Here is a 19,622-nt window from a genome sequence, read left to right on the forward strand (position 1 = left end):
CTATCCATACCATAACTTACCATATCCACTGCCAAGGACAGTCCAAAACATCTTCCTTATTGGCCTGCTTAGCTAACGCTCTTCCCATGACCATCCTTGACTAATTACAGTTTGCTTTTACATGGTAAACAAACAATTTGTTTGTGTCATCCCTTTATCCCCAGAAATGCCAATCACCTCTGTGTTTACATGTTTTGCATAAAAGTAAACAATGGCATTGTGCTGGAAAGCAGAATGTAATTTCATGAACATTACATGGCTCTCTGGTTAACGGTAGTTGGCTATGCTGTAGGCCTATATCAATAACAGCCAAGAAGTGAAGCAAAGGTTGATATAAAATAGTTTTTTTTATAACAGGCCATTCGATCATAGAATGTACTAATTATACATCGTTAAGTGTACATGATACTAGGCAATATAGAAACATTTGAGTTATTTTGGCAGGCGGATGGAAAGGTTATTGAAAATGTATCCCATAACACGTTTAAAAAACATTTTAATCACTAATAGTACCTGTGAAGTCCCAATCTAAAACATCAAACGCCATTTAATTATCCCTAAATGCTCATTGTTGTTCCATAGAAGGACTGCGAGTTCTACCATGAAATCAGTATACGTTAGAACCTCGTAGTTCACAACTGTAAAAAAAAGGAACTGTCATATAATGAGAATGCAGGGGTGAGGATAGAATATCAAAAAATGTCTGACTTTAGTCTAAACCCAGTGGCCAAAGATGGGTGAAATGCCGTCATTGAACTAGTTATAATTTAGTTGTAATGTAATTTCAACCCATTTTGCCCATTAGGAAGGGTCCAGTTGTACCTCACCTCACAAGCCAAAGAGACTAGAAGAATGTCTAGTTATTGGCCGTGCTTTGTTGTCGCCTGTAGTTAGTTAATCTGCCCATAACGAACTGCTGGATCATTCATCGACTGGGTTCTTGCACTGAAGAAAGAAGTAGGAAACTTTTCCATCTCACTTCCCGAAGGCTGCCAGGACTTTACATTTTAGTCATTTAGCAGACGCTCTTATCCAGAGCAATTTACAGGACCAGTTACGAATAATTTATTACATTTGTAAAGCAGTTTTCATTATAACGAATAATCTCAAAGTGCATAAAAGAAAAAATATATATATATATTTTTTTTTTTTACATAATTAGACAAACTGACACAAAGAACCCAGCTGACGCTAGGACAACAAGGAGCACAGCTCTCAACACAAAGCCTTCCTAAAGAGAAAGGTCTTTAGGCCCGTTTTAAAGGAGCCCAGAGTCTGTGGTGCCCTCAGGTGGTCTGAGAGGGCATTCCAGAAGCTCTGGGCGGTCAAGTTGAATGCCTGATCCCTCAAGGAGCGGAGCTTGGTCCTAGGGGCGTGGAGGAGCAGGCTACCGCTTGACCTGAGGGTGGGGTTATGAAGGAAGAGCAGTTCTTTGAGATAAGGAGGGGCATTGCCATGAATACACTGGAAAGTCAGCAGGAGGGTTTTCAATTGAATCTGGAATGAGACTGGGAGCCTGCGCAGAGATGCCAGGAAGGTGGGGATGTGATGGCATTTCCGCACTCTCATCAGGATCCTGGCAACCAATTCAGGTAAAGTGCATTGCTCAAGGGCACATCGACAGATTTTTTCACCTAGTCTGGCTTAGGGATTCAAACCAGTGACCTTTCAGTTACTGGCCCAATGCTCTTAACCACTAGGCTACCTGCAGCCCAGATGCCTGTACATACATGATAGTGTGACCTATACAGTACTTATCTTATACATTACTTTTGGAACTTCTACATGAACATTGTAGAATGTTAGGATCTGATCTGTCTTGTCCTACCCCACATCTTATTGCTTTATTACTTGGCTTTATGTTAGGGCTAAAGGTGTGTCAATATGTGGTACCGCTACAAAGACTATAAGTGGAGCAGAGAGTCAGTTTGGTTTATTGGCATGCTAAGGAGTTCTCAAGACAACGCACATTATGTAGTCGCTAAATGAAGACAAAATGCAGGGTAAGAAATCCTTAGAAATATTGAGATATTGCCTTATAGTAGCTCATTAAACTCAGCATCTAACCAGAGAATGACCTGGTTCCTTCATATTGTTTTCATTTCCTTGGTTATGTTACAGTATATCTTTATTATGGATTATGATATCTCTTTATCTTATTTGATAAGTGCATTCTTGAAAATAAGCTGCATTCATATATCATTAAATATGCCATGTAAGTAAGATCGTTAGATCAAAACTACTTTATAAAAATCTGATTCTCGTCTTTCAGCTATACATTTACATCATTTAGCAGACACTCTTATCCAGAGCGACTTACAGTAGTGAATGCATACATTTGATACATTTTTTTTTTGGTACTGGCCCCCCGTGGGAATCGAACCCACAACCCTGGTGTTGCAAACACCATGCTCTACCAACTGAGCCACACGGCTACAGCAGGTACAGAGAAAGCAAAGGTAGTAATTAACATATATCTACATTCTGGTCTGTACAATTAGCATTCATATTCATATTTATATTTAATATGTATATTAATGAATAATAATTGTATTCCAGTAGGCCAATGTGACTGCAACTATGAATGTGAATGTAGGATTTACAGGTGCACTCACCGTTATTGATGTGATGCCTCAAATTCACTACGTTCTCCAGTCAGAACTACTGCATAGAGTCTACTTCTTTAATTAAGCATCATGGTATGGATAAATTCAGCCACAATACATATACAGCTGGCTAATCCCTTATGGGGCCCCAAACGGAGAGAGCGGCTCACGCTTTGTCTGCTTGCATTCTTTTGCTAATAAATGCATTTTTCTCACGTATAATGTGGGGTTTAGTGATCAATCTGTACTTTTTGACATGAGTTATCAGAACAAACAAATATTCTAGTAATGATTAGGTGTTTTGATATCCAACATGGAACTTAAATGGTTGTGGTGCTGTAATTATTTGTGTAGGATTTAGATATCTAGAGCCTACTGTAAAACAAGATCAATTATATATCTCAAATGCTCTACCAATAAACGTATTTAGACTGCGTAAAGAGATTTATTGAAATCAGCAAACTTTGTGTGAATTGTCACCAGTGAGGGTCTCAAGCAATGGGGTTGAGTTTTGAGAATATACCAACCTCAATGAAAAGATGAGAAGAAACAGAAAAGTTTTTTGATTACGAATCAAAGTTTATTGTGGACAGAGTGACAGTTGATAGTTTAAAATGGAGCTGTGGTTTAGTTGAAGTCGGTGATCCTTCTGAGGGAGCCGATCTTGGGGCTCTGGCCTCCCCAGTCGCTGAACCTCCTGTACTCACCGGGCCTCACATAGTACTGCCTTCCCTTGTAGTTTGGCTGGTCGTACATCAGCCAGTGGCCGTCCATCACGTTGCAGGAGTTGATGTCGGACATACGGAAACGGTCCTGGACATTGGGGCAGTCGTCGCTCAGCTCGTTCATCTGGCCGCCCATGTCAGGACGATCGTACATTCTCATTCTGTAGTTGCCGCGGTGCTGTAACGGGATCAAACAGGTGTTACATAGTCATTACATAGTTATTACATAGTTTCATGGTTACTGCATAGTTATTACATAGTTTCCTAATCATTACATAGTTACTACATGGTCACTGCATAGTTATTACATAGTTACTACATGTTACTGCATAGTTATTACATAGTTACTACATAGTCATTACATAGATATTATATGGTTTTTGTGTACTCTATTTGTTTATTTTTTACATTTAATTACATTTAATGGTACATTTAGAGGTAAATGTTGCTGAGGCTTTAGTTGCAATTTAGATGTTATATTCAACAAATTTGTGACTGATTTATCTCATGGCAGCTACATGTCATATGCAGGTAGCTCATTCATGCACATCCTAGTCTATCAAAATTAATCAATAAAATAAATGTTCAATATAATTGCAGTATTCAAATGTATCTGGTGATGACTTTGGCTTTACTACAAAGAATAGAAAATGTATGCCAGATATTTTAATCATTCAGTGACAAACTATGACTTTCCTTCAACTTAGTGTGTTGTGAAAAGTGTTATGAAATGTAATGTTTTGTAATATTTTAAATTGTATATAACTGCCGGAACCCAGGAAGAGTAGCTGCTGCCTTGGCAACTGTACAACATGTAGTCACTAGATGCATTTCAAACCTTGTTACTCACCATGGGGATCATACGGCAGGACCTGATGCAGTCGTTGATGCCAATCATTCGCTGGTTATCGGGGTACTCTCCCCTCCTCACGAAGTACTGATTTCCCATGTAGTTAGGGCGCTCATATACCATGAAGCAGCCGCTCTCAACCCTGAGGGAGTTGCAGCGGTTGAAATAGGAGTGCAGGTCGGCACAGTCGCTGTTACACTCATGAGAGCGACCCTGGAAGTTCCTGTCCTCGTAGAAGATGATCTGCAAACAATCACATCACATTATATCATTATCTCTAAAATGACAGGACTACTAAACTGCATGAGATCTGTCTGCTAAACTGGTTGTATTATCTGATCTATTTGTAGAAACTGTGCTTGTAAAACGAAGGGGAAATTAATGAAATACTGTATAATATCATTGTAAAATTGTTTAGATTTCATCTGAAAAGTTGCAAAACCATGGACTTCTTTCTTACCTTTCCCATAGTCATGTTGGCGGTGGATGGGGGTGACTGCTCAGTGCTCAATGTCCCTCAGTTCAGCACTGTCTTTTATAAAAAATAACACACACAGGGCAGCTGTGTGATTGCACAGCATAAAGTATTGTCATTCAAATATATCCCTCAGTCATAGTGATGATGTTTCAATGGTGGGGGTGAGTGAAAAAAATCTGTTTATGTATGAATGGCCGTGTGTAACCAGTTATTGTTCTATCCCCCATGTTCATCAGAATTCTCAGAAAACACTACTGTATACCAGTCTGATACACTCACTGCATCAGCAAAACCTATCAACGCCATATTCATTATACAGTAGTCGTCAGCTACAGTACATGTTAGAGAGCCAATACACGGGCCATGAAATTAACAAATAATAGTGTTTGTTTGAACCTAGCCTAGTTTATGCATCTTTGTAGAATAAACACATGGTAATTATCAATTTTACAGTAGCATAAAGGGTTCTCCTGTGGGGACAGTACTTTATTTCTAAGAGTGTATCATTGGTCAAGAATATGCCCAGACACTTGCTACCACTAAGTGATCAAATGATATAGTCATCATTGATAAGTATTGGTCTATTCAATAGGTTTGTCAATATTACTTTAAAGTGAAAAGATTCTCGGGTTTTTCAAGAATCTAATCAAATGAACATGCCACAACAATAAAAGGCATTTTAACATTGTGAACATTGTTTTTGTCTGAAGATATTCCAATTTGAAAGTATCATTTTTGACTGTAGGCTTTGTAATAAGTTGCCTCTTCTTTTCACGTTCATCGTAGCAAGGAGACTAAAGCGCAGCGTGGGTATCGTTCCACATCTTTTATTTTAATGTGAAACTTTTATTTTAATGTGAGGGTCTGGGCTGTGGACCGTCTCAGGAGGCTCCGGGCTGTGAACCGCCTCAGGAGGCTCCGGGCTGTGGACCGCCTCAGGAGGCTCCGGGCTGTGGACCGCCTCAGGAGGCTCCGGGCTGTGGACCGTCTCAGGAGGCTCCGGGCTGTGGACCGTCTCAGGAGGCTCCGGGCTGTGGACCGCCTCAGGAGGCTCCGGGCTGTGGACCGCCTCAGGAGGCTCCGGGCTGTGGACCGTCTCAGGAGGCTCCGGGCTGTGGACCGTCTCAGGAGGCTCCGGGCTGTGGACCGCCTCAGGAGGCTCCGGGCTGTGGACCGTCTCAGGAGGCTCCGGGCTGTGGACCGCCTCAGGAGGCTCCGGGCTGTGGACCGTCTCAGGAAGCTCCGGGCTGTGGACCGCCTCAGGAGGCTCCGGACTGTGGACCGTCTCAGGAGGTTCCGGGCTGTGGACCGTCTCAGGAGGCTCCGGGCTGTGGACCGCCTCAGGAGGCTCCGGGCTGTGGACCGTCTCAGGAGGTTCCGGGCTGTGGACCGTCTCAGGAGGTTCCGGGCTGTGGACCGCCTCAGGAGGTTCCGGGCTGTGGACCGTCTCAGGAGGTTCCGGGCTGTGAAACGTAGTTGGAGGTTCCGGACTGTGAAACATCGCCGGAAGCTCTGGACTGGGAACTGTCGCTGGACTGGGAACTGTCTACCAATCTCACTGCAACTCCCCTCCAAGTCTCCGACCATTACCTTGTATCCTTTTCCCTCTCGCTCTCCTCCAACACTACTCACTCTGCCCCTACTCAGATGGTATTGCACCGTCGCAACCTTCGCTCTCTCTCTCCTGCTACTCTCTCCTCTTCCATCCTATCATCTCTTCCCTCTGCTCAATCCTTCTCCAACCAATCTCCTGATTCTGCCTCCTCAACCCTCCTCTCCTCCCTTTCTGCATCCTTTGACTCTCTTTGTCCCCTATCCTCCCGGCCGGCTCGGTCCTCCCCTCCTGCTCCGTGGCTTGACGACTCATTGCGAGCTCACAGAACAGGGCTCCGGGCAGCCGAGCGGAAATGGAGGAAAACTAGCCTCCCTGCGGACCTGGTATCTTTTCACTCCCTCCTCTCCACATTTTCTTCCTCTGTTTCTGCTACTAAAGCCACTTTCTACCACTCTAAATTCCAAGCATCTGCCTCTAACCCTAGGAAGCTCTTTAACACCTTCTCCTTCCTCCTGAATCCTCCTCCCCCTCCCCCCTCCTCCCTCTCTGCGGACGACTTTGTCAACCATTTTGAAAAGAAGGTTGACGACATCCGATCCTCGTTTGTTAAGTCAAACGACACCACTGGTCATGCTCACATTGCCCTAACCTATGCTTTGACCTCTTTCTCCCCTCTCTCTCCAGATGAAATCTTGCGACTTGTGATGGCCGACCGCCCAACAACCTGCCCGCTTGACCCTATCCCCTCCTCTCTTCTCCAGACCATTTCCGGAGACCTTCTCCCTTACCTCACCTCGCTCATCAACTCCTCCTTGACTGCTGGCTACGTCCCTTCCGTCTTCAAGAGAGCGAGAGTTGCACCCCTTCTCAAAAAACCTACACTCGATCCCTCTGATGTCAACAACTACAGACCAGTATCCCTTCTTTCTTTCCTCTCCAAAACTCTTGAGCGTGCCGTCCTTGGCCAGCTCTCTTGCTATCTCTCTCAGAATGACCTTCTTAATCCAAATCAGTCAGGTTTCAAGACTGGTCATTCAACTGAGACTGCTCTTCTCTGTGTCACGGAGACTCTCCGCACTGCTAAAGCTAACTCTCTCTCCTCTGCTCTCATCCTTCTAGACCTATCTGCTGCCTTTGATACTATGAACCATCAGATCCTCTTCTCCACCCTCTCCGAGTTGGGCATCTCTGGCGCAGCTCACTCTTGGATTGCGTCCTACCTGACAGGTCGCTCCTACTAGGTGGCATGGCGAGAATCCGTCTCCGCACCATGTGCTCTCACCACTGGTGTCCCCCAGGGCTCAGTTCTAGGCCCTCTCCTATTCTCGCTATACACCAAGTCACTTGGCTCTGTCATATCCTCACATGGTCTCTCCTATCATTGCTACGCAGACGACACACAATTAATCTTCTCCTTTCCCCCTTCTGATAACCAGGTGGCAAATCGCATCTCTGCATGTCTGGCAGACATATCAGTGTGGATGACGAATCACCACCTCAAGCTGAACCTCGGCAAGACGGAGCTGCTCTTCCTCCCGGGGAAGGACTGCCCGTTCCATGATCTCGCCATCACAGTTGACAACTCCATTGTGTCCTCCTCCCAGAGTGCTAAGAGCCTTGGCGTGACCCTGGACAACACCCTGTTGTTCTCCGCTAACATCAAGGCGGTGACCCGATCCTGTAGGTTCATGCTCTACAACATTCGCAGAGTACGACCCTGCCTCACACAGGAAGCGGCGCAGGTCCTAATCCAGGCACTTGTCATCTCCCGTCTGGATTACTGCAACTCGCTGTTGGCGGGGCTCCCTGCCTGTGTCATCAAACCCCTACAACTCATCTAGAACGCCGCAGCCCGTCTGGTGTTCAACCTTCCCAAGTTCTCTCACGTCACCCCGCTCCTCCGCACACTCCACTGACTTCCATTTGAAACTCGCATCTGCTACAAGATCATGGTGCTTGCCTACGGAGCTGTGAGGGGAACGGCACCTCCGTACCTTCAGGCTCTGATCAGTCCCTACACCCAAAGAACGGCACTGCGTTCATCCACCTCTGGCCTGCTCGCCTCCCTACCTCTGCGGAAGCACAGTTCCCGCTCAGCCCAGTCAAAACTGTTCGCTGCTCTGGCACCCCAATGGTGGAACAAGCTCCCTCACGACGCCAGGACAGCGGAGTCAATCACCACCTTCCGAAGACACCTGAAACCCCACCTCTTTAAGGAATACCTGGGATAGGATTAAGTAATCCTTCTAACCCCCCACCCTCCCCCCTTAAAAGATATAGATGTACTATTGTAAAGTGGTTGTTCCACTGGATATCATAAGGTGAATGCACCAATTTGTATGTCGCTCTGGATAAGAGCGTCTGCTAAATGACGTAAATGTAAAATGTAAATGGAAGCGCTGGACTGGGAACTGTCGCCGGAAGCTCTGGGCTGGGAACTGTCGCCAGAAGCTCTTGAGGCCTGATGCGTGGGGCCGGCACAGGTGGCACCAGACTGGTAACACGCACCTCAGGGCGAGTGCGGAGAGCAGGCACAGGATGCACCGGACTGGGCAGGCGCACTGGAGGCCTAGTGCGTGGAGCCGGGACAGGTGGCACCAGACTGTTGACACGCACTTCAGGGCGAGTGCAAGGAGCAGGCACAGGACGTACTGGACTGGGGATGCGCTCTGGAGGCCGGATGCGTGGGACCGGTACAGGTGGTACCGGACTAGTGACACGGACTTCAGGGCGAGTGCGGGGAGAAGGCACAGGACGTACTGGACTGAGGACACGCACTTCAGGGAGAGTGCGAGGAGGAGGCACAGGACGTACTGGGCTGTGGAGGCGCACTGGAGACCTGGTGTGTAGAACTGGTGCAGGATATACTGGACCGTGAAGGTGCACTGGAGGTCTGGAGCGTAGAGCTGGCACAACCTGTCCTGGCTGAAAGCTCACTTTAGCCCAGCAAGTGCGGGGCGCTGGCACAGGATGAACTGGGCTGTGAATGAGCACTGGCGACACAGTGCGTAGAGCTGGCGCAGGATATCCTGGACCGTGGAGGCGTACTGGAGACCAGGAGCGCTGAGCCAGCACAACCCGTCCTGGCTGAATGCTCACTTTAGCCCGGCAAATGCAGTGCGCATCACCGCATAACATGGTGCCTGACTGGTCACACGCTCCCCACGGTAAGCACGGGGAGTTGGCTCAGGTCTAAACCCTGACTCCGCCAATCTCCCCGTGTGGCCCCCCCAAAAAAAGTTTTTTGGAGCTGCCTCTCAGGTTTCCGTCATTGCCATGCTAATTCCTCGTATCGTCGCCGTTCCTCTTTTGCTGCCTCTATCTCCTCCCTTGGACGGCGATATTCCCCAATCTGCATCCAGGGCCCCTTGCCGTCCAGGATCTCCTCCCATGTCCACTCCTGGCCACGCTGGTTGGTCCTCTGGTGGTGAGAGATTATGTCACGTTCGTCGTAGGAAGGAGACCAAAGCGCAGCGTGGGTATCGTTCCACATCTTTTATTTTAATGTGAAACTTTGCAAAACAAACAATAAACTACAAACAAAACACAAACCGTGACGAAAGAGGTGCAACATGCACTAACTCAAAATAATCTCCCACAAACACAGGTGGGAAAAACAACTACTTAAATATGATCCCCAATTAGAGACAACGATGGCCAGCTGCTTCTAATTGGGGATCATACAAAAAATCCCAACATAGAAAAAAGAAACTAGAACCAAAACAACATAGAACTAAATAAACTAGATAACCCCCCCCCAGTCACGCCCTGACCTACTCTACCATAGAAAATAAGAACACTCTATGGTCAGGACGTGACAGGGAATGCCTGAAATTGACATCACCATCAGCACCATTATTACTGTCCTACTCTGTTATTCCCCACAGCTGTTTTGAAGCCTTACCTTCCCCATGGGAGCTGGGCTGGTTGTGCCTTGACGGTGTGACCTGCCCAACTCTTTGAAGACTCCACCTGTCACATATATAGTGGACATGAATTGCAGACTATGCATGTGCCATATTGTAATACCCAGTAATCTTTTGCACTTAGTGTCCTTGTGTGGTCCTGAAGGTCAAAGGGGAGATTTTTGGTCCTAAATGTGAAGGGGGAGGTGTGTGGTCCTCAAGAGGTCAAAGGGGAGGTGTGTAGTTTTGAAGGGGTCAATGTCTCCACTATGAAACTAAACTGAGTGTACAAAACATTAGGAACACCTGCTCTTTCCATGACATAGACTGACCAGGTGAATCCAGGTGAACGCTAAGATCCCCAGTGGTGGAAAAAGAACCCAATTGTCAGAGTTGAGTGAGTGTTCCTAATGTTTTGTACACTCAGTTTATACTTTCATGATCGCTTTGAACTTAATTATTTGGGATGGGGGGAAACTAAGACACCATTTTGTTTCCAGTAGGTGTATAGTATAGATATAGTATAGTTTTTTCAGTATAGGGAATCTAAGACACCATTTTGTTTCCAGTAGGTGTATAGTATAGATATAGTATAGTTTTTTCAGTATAGGGAATCTAAGACACCATTTTGTTTCCAGTAGGTGTATAGTATAGATATAGTATAGTTTTTTCAGTATAGGGAATCTTACATGGTTTTTGTTTGGTTTTGTAACAAGTATGATATGAAGTGTACTTGGTATTATTTTGCCACCCTCAATATAGAAATAAATAGTCATTGGGAGATCCTATTTCAAACAGTTATTTTATTCATTAAATATTACATATTAAGACTAAAGATTGATAGTGGCATTGAAATGCAAGTGTGATGTAGGTTTATAAATGCATCTCTCAAAATCAAAAGTTTGATGTGAGTGTAACGCCCTGGCCATAGAGAGGGTTTTTTGTTCTCTATTTTTGGTTAGGCCAAGGTGTGACATGGGTGGGCGTTCTAGGTTTCTTTTTCTATGTTGGTGGTTTTCTTTGTTTCGGCCATGTATGGCTCTCAATCAGGAACAGGTGTAGATCGTTGTTGCTGATTGAGAGTCATACATAGGCAGCCTGTTTTTCCTTTGGGGTTTGTGGGTGAATAATTTCTGTTTAGTGTTTACACCTGACAGTACTGTTTGGCTGTCGGTTTCTTGTTTTTTTGTCTTACGTGTTCTTTCTTGAATAAATGTATTTAAGATGAACACATCCTCCGCTGCACTTTGGTCTCATTCTGACGACGGCCGTTACAGTGAGTGAGATTTGTATATTATTTGAAAAATTGACAGGTGTCCTTCACCCTACACAGCCCTTAGATTTTTTTTTTTGGTCAAGTTATTTGTAAGAAATCGTTCTAATACAGTATTTAGCATTCTCCAAACAGAACAAGTTCTCCAATAGCATTAAAACACTACTCACTATAAGCTAGTATGAAATCAAACACATACAAAATTGCCGAACTATGATAGTTTATGTGTAGACAAGATAGTCGTGGTACTTAGTTTGCTCTCTAGGCTAAACATATCTACACCCCTGGCCTCTAGTGGAAACAAGAAGGTCCTGATGTCCTGATGCCCATGAGGCCTAGTGGAAAAAGTCACATAGTAACTTGTTACATCAGAAAGATCTCTATAAATACATTTACTGTGGATGTGTAACTCTGTGCAACAGCCGATATAGATGACAAAGACGGAGTATGTTAATTCCATTAAGGAGGATAGACTGTTTTTATGTCATCTCAAAGTATCATTTGTTTATAATTCGTTGGCCATTAGACCGCTTAGAACACTTGAACTTGTTTGTTTGGTTAACACTAAACAGTAAATGACATGAGCTAGAGCATGATAGATCCAGTACTGTATAATAGAGATTACACTTTGACTCCTGTCTGATCAATGCCAATACTGCAATAGCTTTATTGATCCCTCTAAGCAGAGCGAGGATGTCAGGCATCGTGGTGCCAACCCTGTTGCTAACATCCATACTGGAGAGCAGGACTGCAATGCTCAGAGTGCAAGAACAAAACTTAAATCAATTGAGCACTGACACCATTTTATCCGTGTGTGAAACAAGGCATAAAATAGGCATTTCACAAGGACCCTTCCTTCTTTAGAGGTCTATGATGCGCCTGATGGAGCGAAGCTTGGAGCTAATGCCTCCCCAGTCACTGTATCTACGGTACTGGCCACGCCTCAGGTAGTAGTGGTGTCCTCTATAGTTGGCCTGGTCGTACATCAAGCCAGTGGCCATCCATCACGTTGCAGGAGTTGAAGTCAGACATACTGAAACGGTCCATACAGTTGGGGCAGTCGTCGTCCAGCTCCATCATCTGGCCTCCCATGTCAGCACGGTCGTACAGCCTCATCCTGAAGTTACCACGGTGCTGGAGGGGATCTGGTTTCTACATTCTTAACAAGCTTTATGAATCGTCAATACAAAAACGACTATTTAGATTCTCACATGTACGCAAACAAAATGCAAAATGTCAATGTGACTGATTTAAGGGATTGAAGATTGATTATGTAATTCATAAATTGTTTGATACTGATGATTAACCACTTAGGATCCCTTTCTACACCCTCGTAGATGGCCAGGTTATATACTATGATCAAAACTTCTACACCCTCGTAGATGGCCAGGTTATATACTATGATCAAAACTTCTACACCCTCGTAGATGGCCAGGTTATATACTATGATCAAAACTTCTACACCCTCGTAGATGGCCAGGTTATATACTATGATCAAAACTTCTACACCCTCGTAGATGGCCAGGTTATATACTATGATCAAAACTTCTACACCCTCGTAGATGGCCAGGTTATATACTATGATCAAAACTTCTACACCCTCGTAGATGGCCAGGTTATATACTATGATCAACACTTCTACACACTCGTAGATGGCCAGGTTATATACTATGATCAAAACTTCTACACCCTCGTAGATGGCCAGGTTAAATACTATGATCAAAACCTAGATTATGTGTAAATACTCTCAAATACACAATGATACAGTAAGTAGTTAATATGTGTTTTAGAAATTTTCTGAAGATATCAGTAGCCTTGAGAATAATATTTGACTGTTCCCTTACCATGGGGATCATGCGGCAGGACTTGACACAGCCGTTCATTCCCTTACCATGGGGATAATGCGGCAGGACTTGACACAGCCGTTCATTCCCTTACCATGGGGATAATGCGGCAGGACTTGACACAGTCGTTCATTCCCTTACCATGGGGATCATGCGGCAGGACTTGACACAGTCATTCATTCTCATCATACGCATGTAGTTGGAGTACTCTCCCTTCCTCAGGAAGTGCTGGGGTCCCATGAAGTTGGGGCGCTCGTAGATCATGAACATACCGCTCTCCACCCTGATGGACTAGCAGCGGTTGAACATGGAGTGAAGATCGGCACAGATACTAATGCACTCATGGTGACTGCCGCCGAAGTCCTTGTCCTTGTAAAAGATGTTCTGATGGAAGAACAGGAATGATTTTGAAGTAGCATTAATAAGAAAATCTATGGAAAAACAAAGTAAAGATGTGATACAGGCGGCCTACAGATATACTGTTTGAGGAAATTACTCTAAATAAGAAAGTATACACCGAGAGTACAAAAGAAAAACATTTGTTTTAAAGTTCATTTCCTGCAATTCTACACATTTTGCTATAGGGTGGAGGCAAATGTTTGCAGTTTTTAATATGCTGACATGGGCTAATTGAGTGATTGCTAATACACAACCAAATTGCACCTGGTGTATTCTGTTATTCAAACTCTCAACAGTAAGTTGAGACCCCGACTGGGTTCTTAAAAAATATACAGTAAATATATTTTTGGGTGAAATTGGTCCGTGGGCATTTTGTGGCTTGTTTGTTTTGGTACCTATCAACACCCCTCATTATCACCATCTATGCACGCAACCACTCACTTAAACTACTGATTACTGACTACACACACCATTGTTAATTGTAAATAGTTTACTTTAGTTCATAAATATATTTTTGTTATTCCTTGATCTCATCGTTGTCTCCCTTTTTGTTGTGGGCTAACATGCCCACCTATCCCAGACATCAATCAGATGATACACCCATTCACTCTGTAGCTAAAAGATTCAATAATACTCAAATCTTTGACATGATTAGATCGATGTGTGAAGTATTACTCATGGGGTAGCAGTCTGGCAGGTTACCCAGGTAACACAGCCACACCTCAGAGACAGGTCTGGCAGGTTACCCAGGTAACACAGCCACACCTCAGAGACAGGTCTGGCAGGTTACCCAGGTAACACAGCCACACCTCAGAGACAGGTCTGGCAGGTTACCCAGGTAACACATCCACACCTCAGAGACAAGCCTGGCAGGTTACCCAGGTAACACATCCACACCTCAGAGACAAGCCTGGCAGGTTACCCAGGTAACACAGCCACACCTCAGAGACAAGCCTGGCAGGTTACCCAGGTAACACAGCCACACCTCAGAGACAGGTCTGGCAGGTTACCCAGGTAACACAGCCACACCTCAGAGACAGGTCTGGCAGGTTACCCAGGTAACACAGCCACACCTCAGAGACAGGTCTGGCAGGTTACCCAGGTAACACAGCCACACCTCAGAGACAGGTCTGGCAGGTTACCCAGGTAACACAGCCACACCTCAGAGACAGGTCTGGCAGGTTACCCAGGTAACACATCCACACCTCAGAGACAGGTCTGGCAGGTTACCCAGGTAACACAGCCACACCTCAGAGACAGGTCTGGCAGGTTACCCAGGTAACACAGCCACACCTCAGAGACAAGCCTGGCAGGTTACCCAGGTAACACAGCCACACCTCAGAGACAGGTCTGGCAGGTTACCCAGGTAACACATCCACACCTCAGAGACAAGTCTGGCAGGTTACCCAGGTAACACAGCCACACCTCAGAGACAAGCCTGGCAGGTTACCCAGGTAACACAGCCACACCTCAGAGACAGGTCTGGCAGGTTACCCAGGTAACACAGCCACACCTCAGAGACAGGTCTGGCAGGTTACCCAGGTAACACAGCCACACCTCAGAGACAAGCCTGGCAGGTTACCCAGGTAACACAGCCACACCTCGGAGACAAGTCTGGCAGGTTACCCGGGTAACACAGCCACACCTCAGAGACAAGCCTGGCAGGTTACCCAGGTAACACAGCCACACCTCGGAGACAAGCCTGGCAGGTTACCCGGGTAACACATCCACACCTCAGAGACAAGCCTGGCAGGTTACCCAGGTAACACAGCCACACCTCAGAGACAAGCCTGGCAGGTTACCCGGGTAACACATCCACACCTCAGAGACAAGCCTGGCAGGTTACCCAGGTAACACAGCCACACGTCAGAGACAGACCATTAGGTTGCTCACCAGAAGGTACGGGAGCGGATGGAGTCATTGTAATCATCCAGCGCTGATACTCTGGGTACTCACCCCTGGTCAGCACATACTGGTAGCCCAGTTAGTTGGGCCTCTCGTACAGCACCCAGCAGCCACTGGGTGTCATCTACCTTGATGGAGTTACAGCGGCTGAAATGCGGCTGAAATGGGGATGTCAGCGCAGTCCGCGTCACACTCATAACAACGCCCCTGGAAGTTCCTGTCATCGTAGAAGGTTATCTGTTGACGGAAGGGGAGGCAGGAGAGCACACAACTTAAGACTCCTGTAGTATACTCCTGAACCCCACAATGGACTCAACTACAATAGGTTGTGAAATGGATGCATATATAGTTGTGTCATTCGTGGCCTCTGTCCAGTATACTGCACCAATTGGAACACAAAGCCAATGTTACCTCATGTCATCCAAGTCTAGGTAAAAACAATAAATGTGTGGCCTTGCTGTCCTGTTCCCAGACAGCTTGACCTAATGTAGTTCTGCACTGATGCATGTTTAGGCTGTGGGTTAAGTCCTGTTGCAGTGGTAAGCAGAGGGATGGGAGGAAGTCTACACTGGTCCGGCCCACTATCTTACAATGCAATACAGAGACAAGGTCAAGGTCTTACCTTACTCATCCTGGTAAATCTCTCTGGAGCCTGTCCTCTACAGGAGTGATGTTCTCGCTCACCAGGGACCGTTATATAAACCCCACTTTATTAGTTATTTTAATGACCAGGGATTTGATGCCCTGGCTGCGCTGCCAAAAGTCTTGATCCTGTGCATACACTAGTTAGCAGGCACATTAATGACCAGATCATTTTTAAATATACTGAACAAAAATATACACGCAACATGTAAAGTTTTGGTAACATGTTTCATGAGCTGAAATAAAAGATTCCAAAAATGTTCCACACGTACAAAAATATTATTTATCAAAAAGGTTTGTTTACATCCTTGTTAGTGAGGACTTATCCTTTGCCAAGATAATCCATCCACAGTTGTGGCATATCAAGAAGCTGATTAAACAGCATGATCATTACATGATCACTACATTTTAATACTATTTCTCTTGACACATTGATGAAAATAGTCTTGGCCTCTAAACCTTCAAGCTGCATACTGGACCCTATTCCAACTAAACTACTGAAAGAGCTGCTTCCTGTGCTTGGCCCTCCTATTTTGAACATAATAAACGGCTCTCTATCCACCGGATGTGTGCCAAACTCACTAAAAGTGGCAGTAATAAAGCCTCTCTTGAAAAAGCCTAACCATGACACAGAAAATATAAAAAAACTATCGGCCTATATTGAATCTCCCATTCCTCTCAAAATTTTTTGAAAAAGCTGATGCTCAGCAACTCACTGTCTTCCTGAAGACAAACAGCGTATACGAAACGCTTCAGTCTGGTTTTAGACCCCATCATAGCACTGAGACTGCACTCGTGAAGGTGGTAAATTACCTTTTAATAGCGTCAGACCAAGGCTCTGCATATGTCCTCGTGCTCCTAGACCTTAGTGCTGCTTTTGATACCATCGATCACAACAAACTTTTGGAGAGATTGGAAAACCAAATCGGTCTACACGGACAAGTTCTGGCCTGGTTTAGATCTTATCTGTCGGAAATATATCAGTTTGTCTTTGTGGATGGTTTGTCTTCTGACAAATCAACTGTACATTTCAGTGTTCCTCAAGGTTCTGTTTTAGGACCACTATAGTTTTCACTATATATTTTACCTCTTGGTGATGTCATTTGGAAACATGATATTAACCTTCACTGCTATGCGGACGATATACAGCTGTACATTTCGATGAAACATGGTGAAGCCCCAAAACTGCCCTCCCTGGAAGCCTGTGTTTCAGACATAAGGAAGTGGATGGCGGCAAATGTTTTACTTTTAAACTCGGACAACACAGAGATGCTGTCACGTATACTCCCTCTCCGTCTTCTAGGTCATCAGGCTGCTGATTATCCCGCACACCTGTCACCATCTCGCACACCAGCGCCTCATGACACTCACCTGGACTCCATCACCACCTTGATTATCTTCCCTATATCTGTCACTCCCCTTGGTTCTTTCCTCAGGTGTTATTGACTCTGTTTTCATGTCGGTGCGTTTTTTGTGTTTCGTGTTCATTGTTTCTTTTATTTATTAAAACACTCACTCCCTGAACTTGCTTCCCGACTTTCAGCGCACTCGTTACTGAATAACACCTCACCTAAGGGAAACATCAGGGAGTGTTTTTTTATTAAAATAATTGTGTCAGAGTAATGACGTCGAGTCCAGGAACTGCTACAGGCTCTCATGCCTTAACCAGATCGCCAGGCTTCCCTGCCTAAGCCGGCTCATCGGGCTTTCATGCCTCTGCCGGATCGCCAGGCTCTCCAGCTTCCACCGACTCATCAGGTTCTCATGCCTCAGCCGGGTCACCCGGCTCCCGTGCCTCAACCGATCTGCCAGGTTCCCATGCCTCAGCTGACTCGACAGCTTCCCATGCCTCAGCTGGCGTGACAGGTTCTCGCGCATCAGTAGGGGTGACCAATCCGCTCCTGATCCCCGGGTTCGTCCCCTTTGACGGCGTCCTGTGGCTGAGCCACGTGTCGGGGAGGGGGTACTGTCACGTATACTCCCTCTCCGGCTTCTAGGTCATCAGGCTGCTGATTATCCCGCACACCTGTCACCATCGTCTCGCGCACCTGCGCCTCATGACACTCACCTGGACTCCATCACCTCCTTGATTATCTTCCCTATATCTGTCACTCCCCTTGGTTCTTTCCTCAGGTGTTATTGACTCTGTTTTCATGTCAGTGTGTTGTTTGTGTTTCATGTTCATTGTTTCTTTTATTTATTAAAACACTCATTCCCTGAACTTGCTTCCCAACTCTCAGCGCACTCATTACAGATGCAAGTTCTAGGTCCCAAGAAACAAAGAGATTTTCTGTTGGAGCTGACATTTAATCTTGATGGTTGTACAGTCATCTCAAATAAAACTGTGAAGGACCTTGGCGTTACTCTGGACCCTGATCTTTCTTTTTACAAACATATTAAGAACAGCACAGCTTTTTTCCATCTTCGTAGCTTTTGTCACTTCTAGATTAGACTACTGCAATTCTCTACTTTCCAACTACCCAGATAAAGCACAAAATAAACTTCAGTTAGTGCTAAACACAGCTGCTAGAATCTTGACTAGAACCCAAAAATGTGATCATATTACTCCAGTGCTAGCCTCTCTACACTGGCTTCCTGTTAAGGCTAGGGCTGATTTCAAGGTTTTACTGCTAACCTACAAAACATTACATGGGCTTGCTCCTACCTATCTTTCTGATTTGGTCCTGCCGTACATACTTACACGTACGCTATGGTCACAAGACGTAGGCCTCCTTACTGTCCCTAGAATTTCTAAGCAAACAGCTGGAGGCAGGGCTTTCTCCTATAGAGCTCCAGTTTTATGGAATGCTCTGCCTATCCTTGTGAGAGATGCATACTTGGTCTCGACCTTTAAGTCTTTATTGAAGACTCATCTCTTCAGTAGGTCCTATGATTGAGTATAGTCTAGCCCAGAGGTGTGAAGGTGAACGGAAAGGCACTGAAGCGACGAACCGCCCTTGCTGTCTCTGCCTGGCCAGTTCCCCTCTCTCCACTGGGATTCTCTGCCTCTAACCCTATTACGGGGGCTGAGTCACTGGCTTACTGGTGCTCTTCCATGCCGTCCCTTGGAGTGGTGCATCACTTGAGCGGGTTGAGTCGATGACGTGATCTTCCTGTCCGGGTTGGCACCCCCCTCGGGTTTGTGCCGTGGGGGAGATTTTTGTGGGCTATACTCTGCCTTGTCTCAGGGTAGTAGGTTGGTGGTTGAAGATATCCCTCTAGTGGTGTGGGGGCTGTGCTTTGGCAAAGTGGGTGGGGTTATATCCTTCCTGTTTGGCCCTGTCCGGGGGTATCGTCGGACGGGACCACAGTGTCTCCTGACCCCTTCTGTCTCAGCCTCCAATATTTATGCTGCAATAGTTTGTGTCGGGGGGCTAGGGTCAGTCGGTTATATCTGGAGTATTTCTCCTGTCTTATCCAGTGTCCTGTGTGAATTTAAG

The 19,622-nt window shown here is 45.6% G+C and overlaps 1 protein-coding gene and 1 pseudogene across 1 annotated transcript; both read right to left on the minus strand.

Moving 5' to 3' along the window:
• Window positions 1-3,164: 3,164 nt before the first annotated feature.
• Window positions 3,165-4,883, minus strand: LOC106582310 (gamma-crystallin M2). The gene is made up of 3 exons (XM_014165265.2): window positions 4,642-4,883; window positions 4,182-4,424; window positions 3,165-3,509 (listed from the first exon to the last, which is right to left on the minus strand). Exons 1-3 carry the CDS (start codon window positions 4,654-4,656, stop codon window positions 3,234-3,236), a joined length of 534 nt encoding a protein of 177 aa, XP_014020740.1. The 5' UTR covers window positions 4,657-4,883; the 3' UTR covers window positions 3,165-3,233.
• Window positions 4,884-12,252: 7,369 nt separating this feature from the next.
• On the minus strand, window positions 12,253-16,171 carry LOC106582305 (gamma-crystallin 2-like; annotated as a pseudogene).
• Between the last annotated feature and the right edge of the window lie 3,451 nt (window positions 16,172-19,622).

This window comes from Salmo salar, chromosome ssa21 (assembly GCF_905237065.1).
Source record: "Salmo salar chromosome ssa21, Ssal_v3.1, whole genome shotgun sequence".
In the NCBI taxonomy this organism is placed as follows: Eukaryota; Metazoa; Chordata; class Actinopteri; order Salmoniformes; family Salmonidae; genus Salmo; species Salmo salar.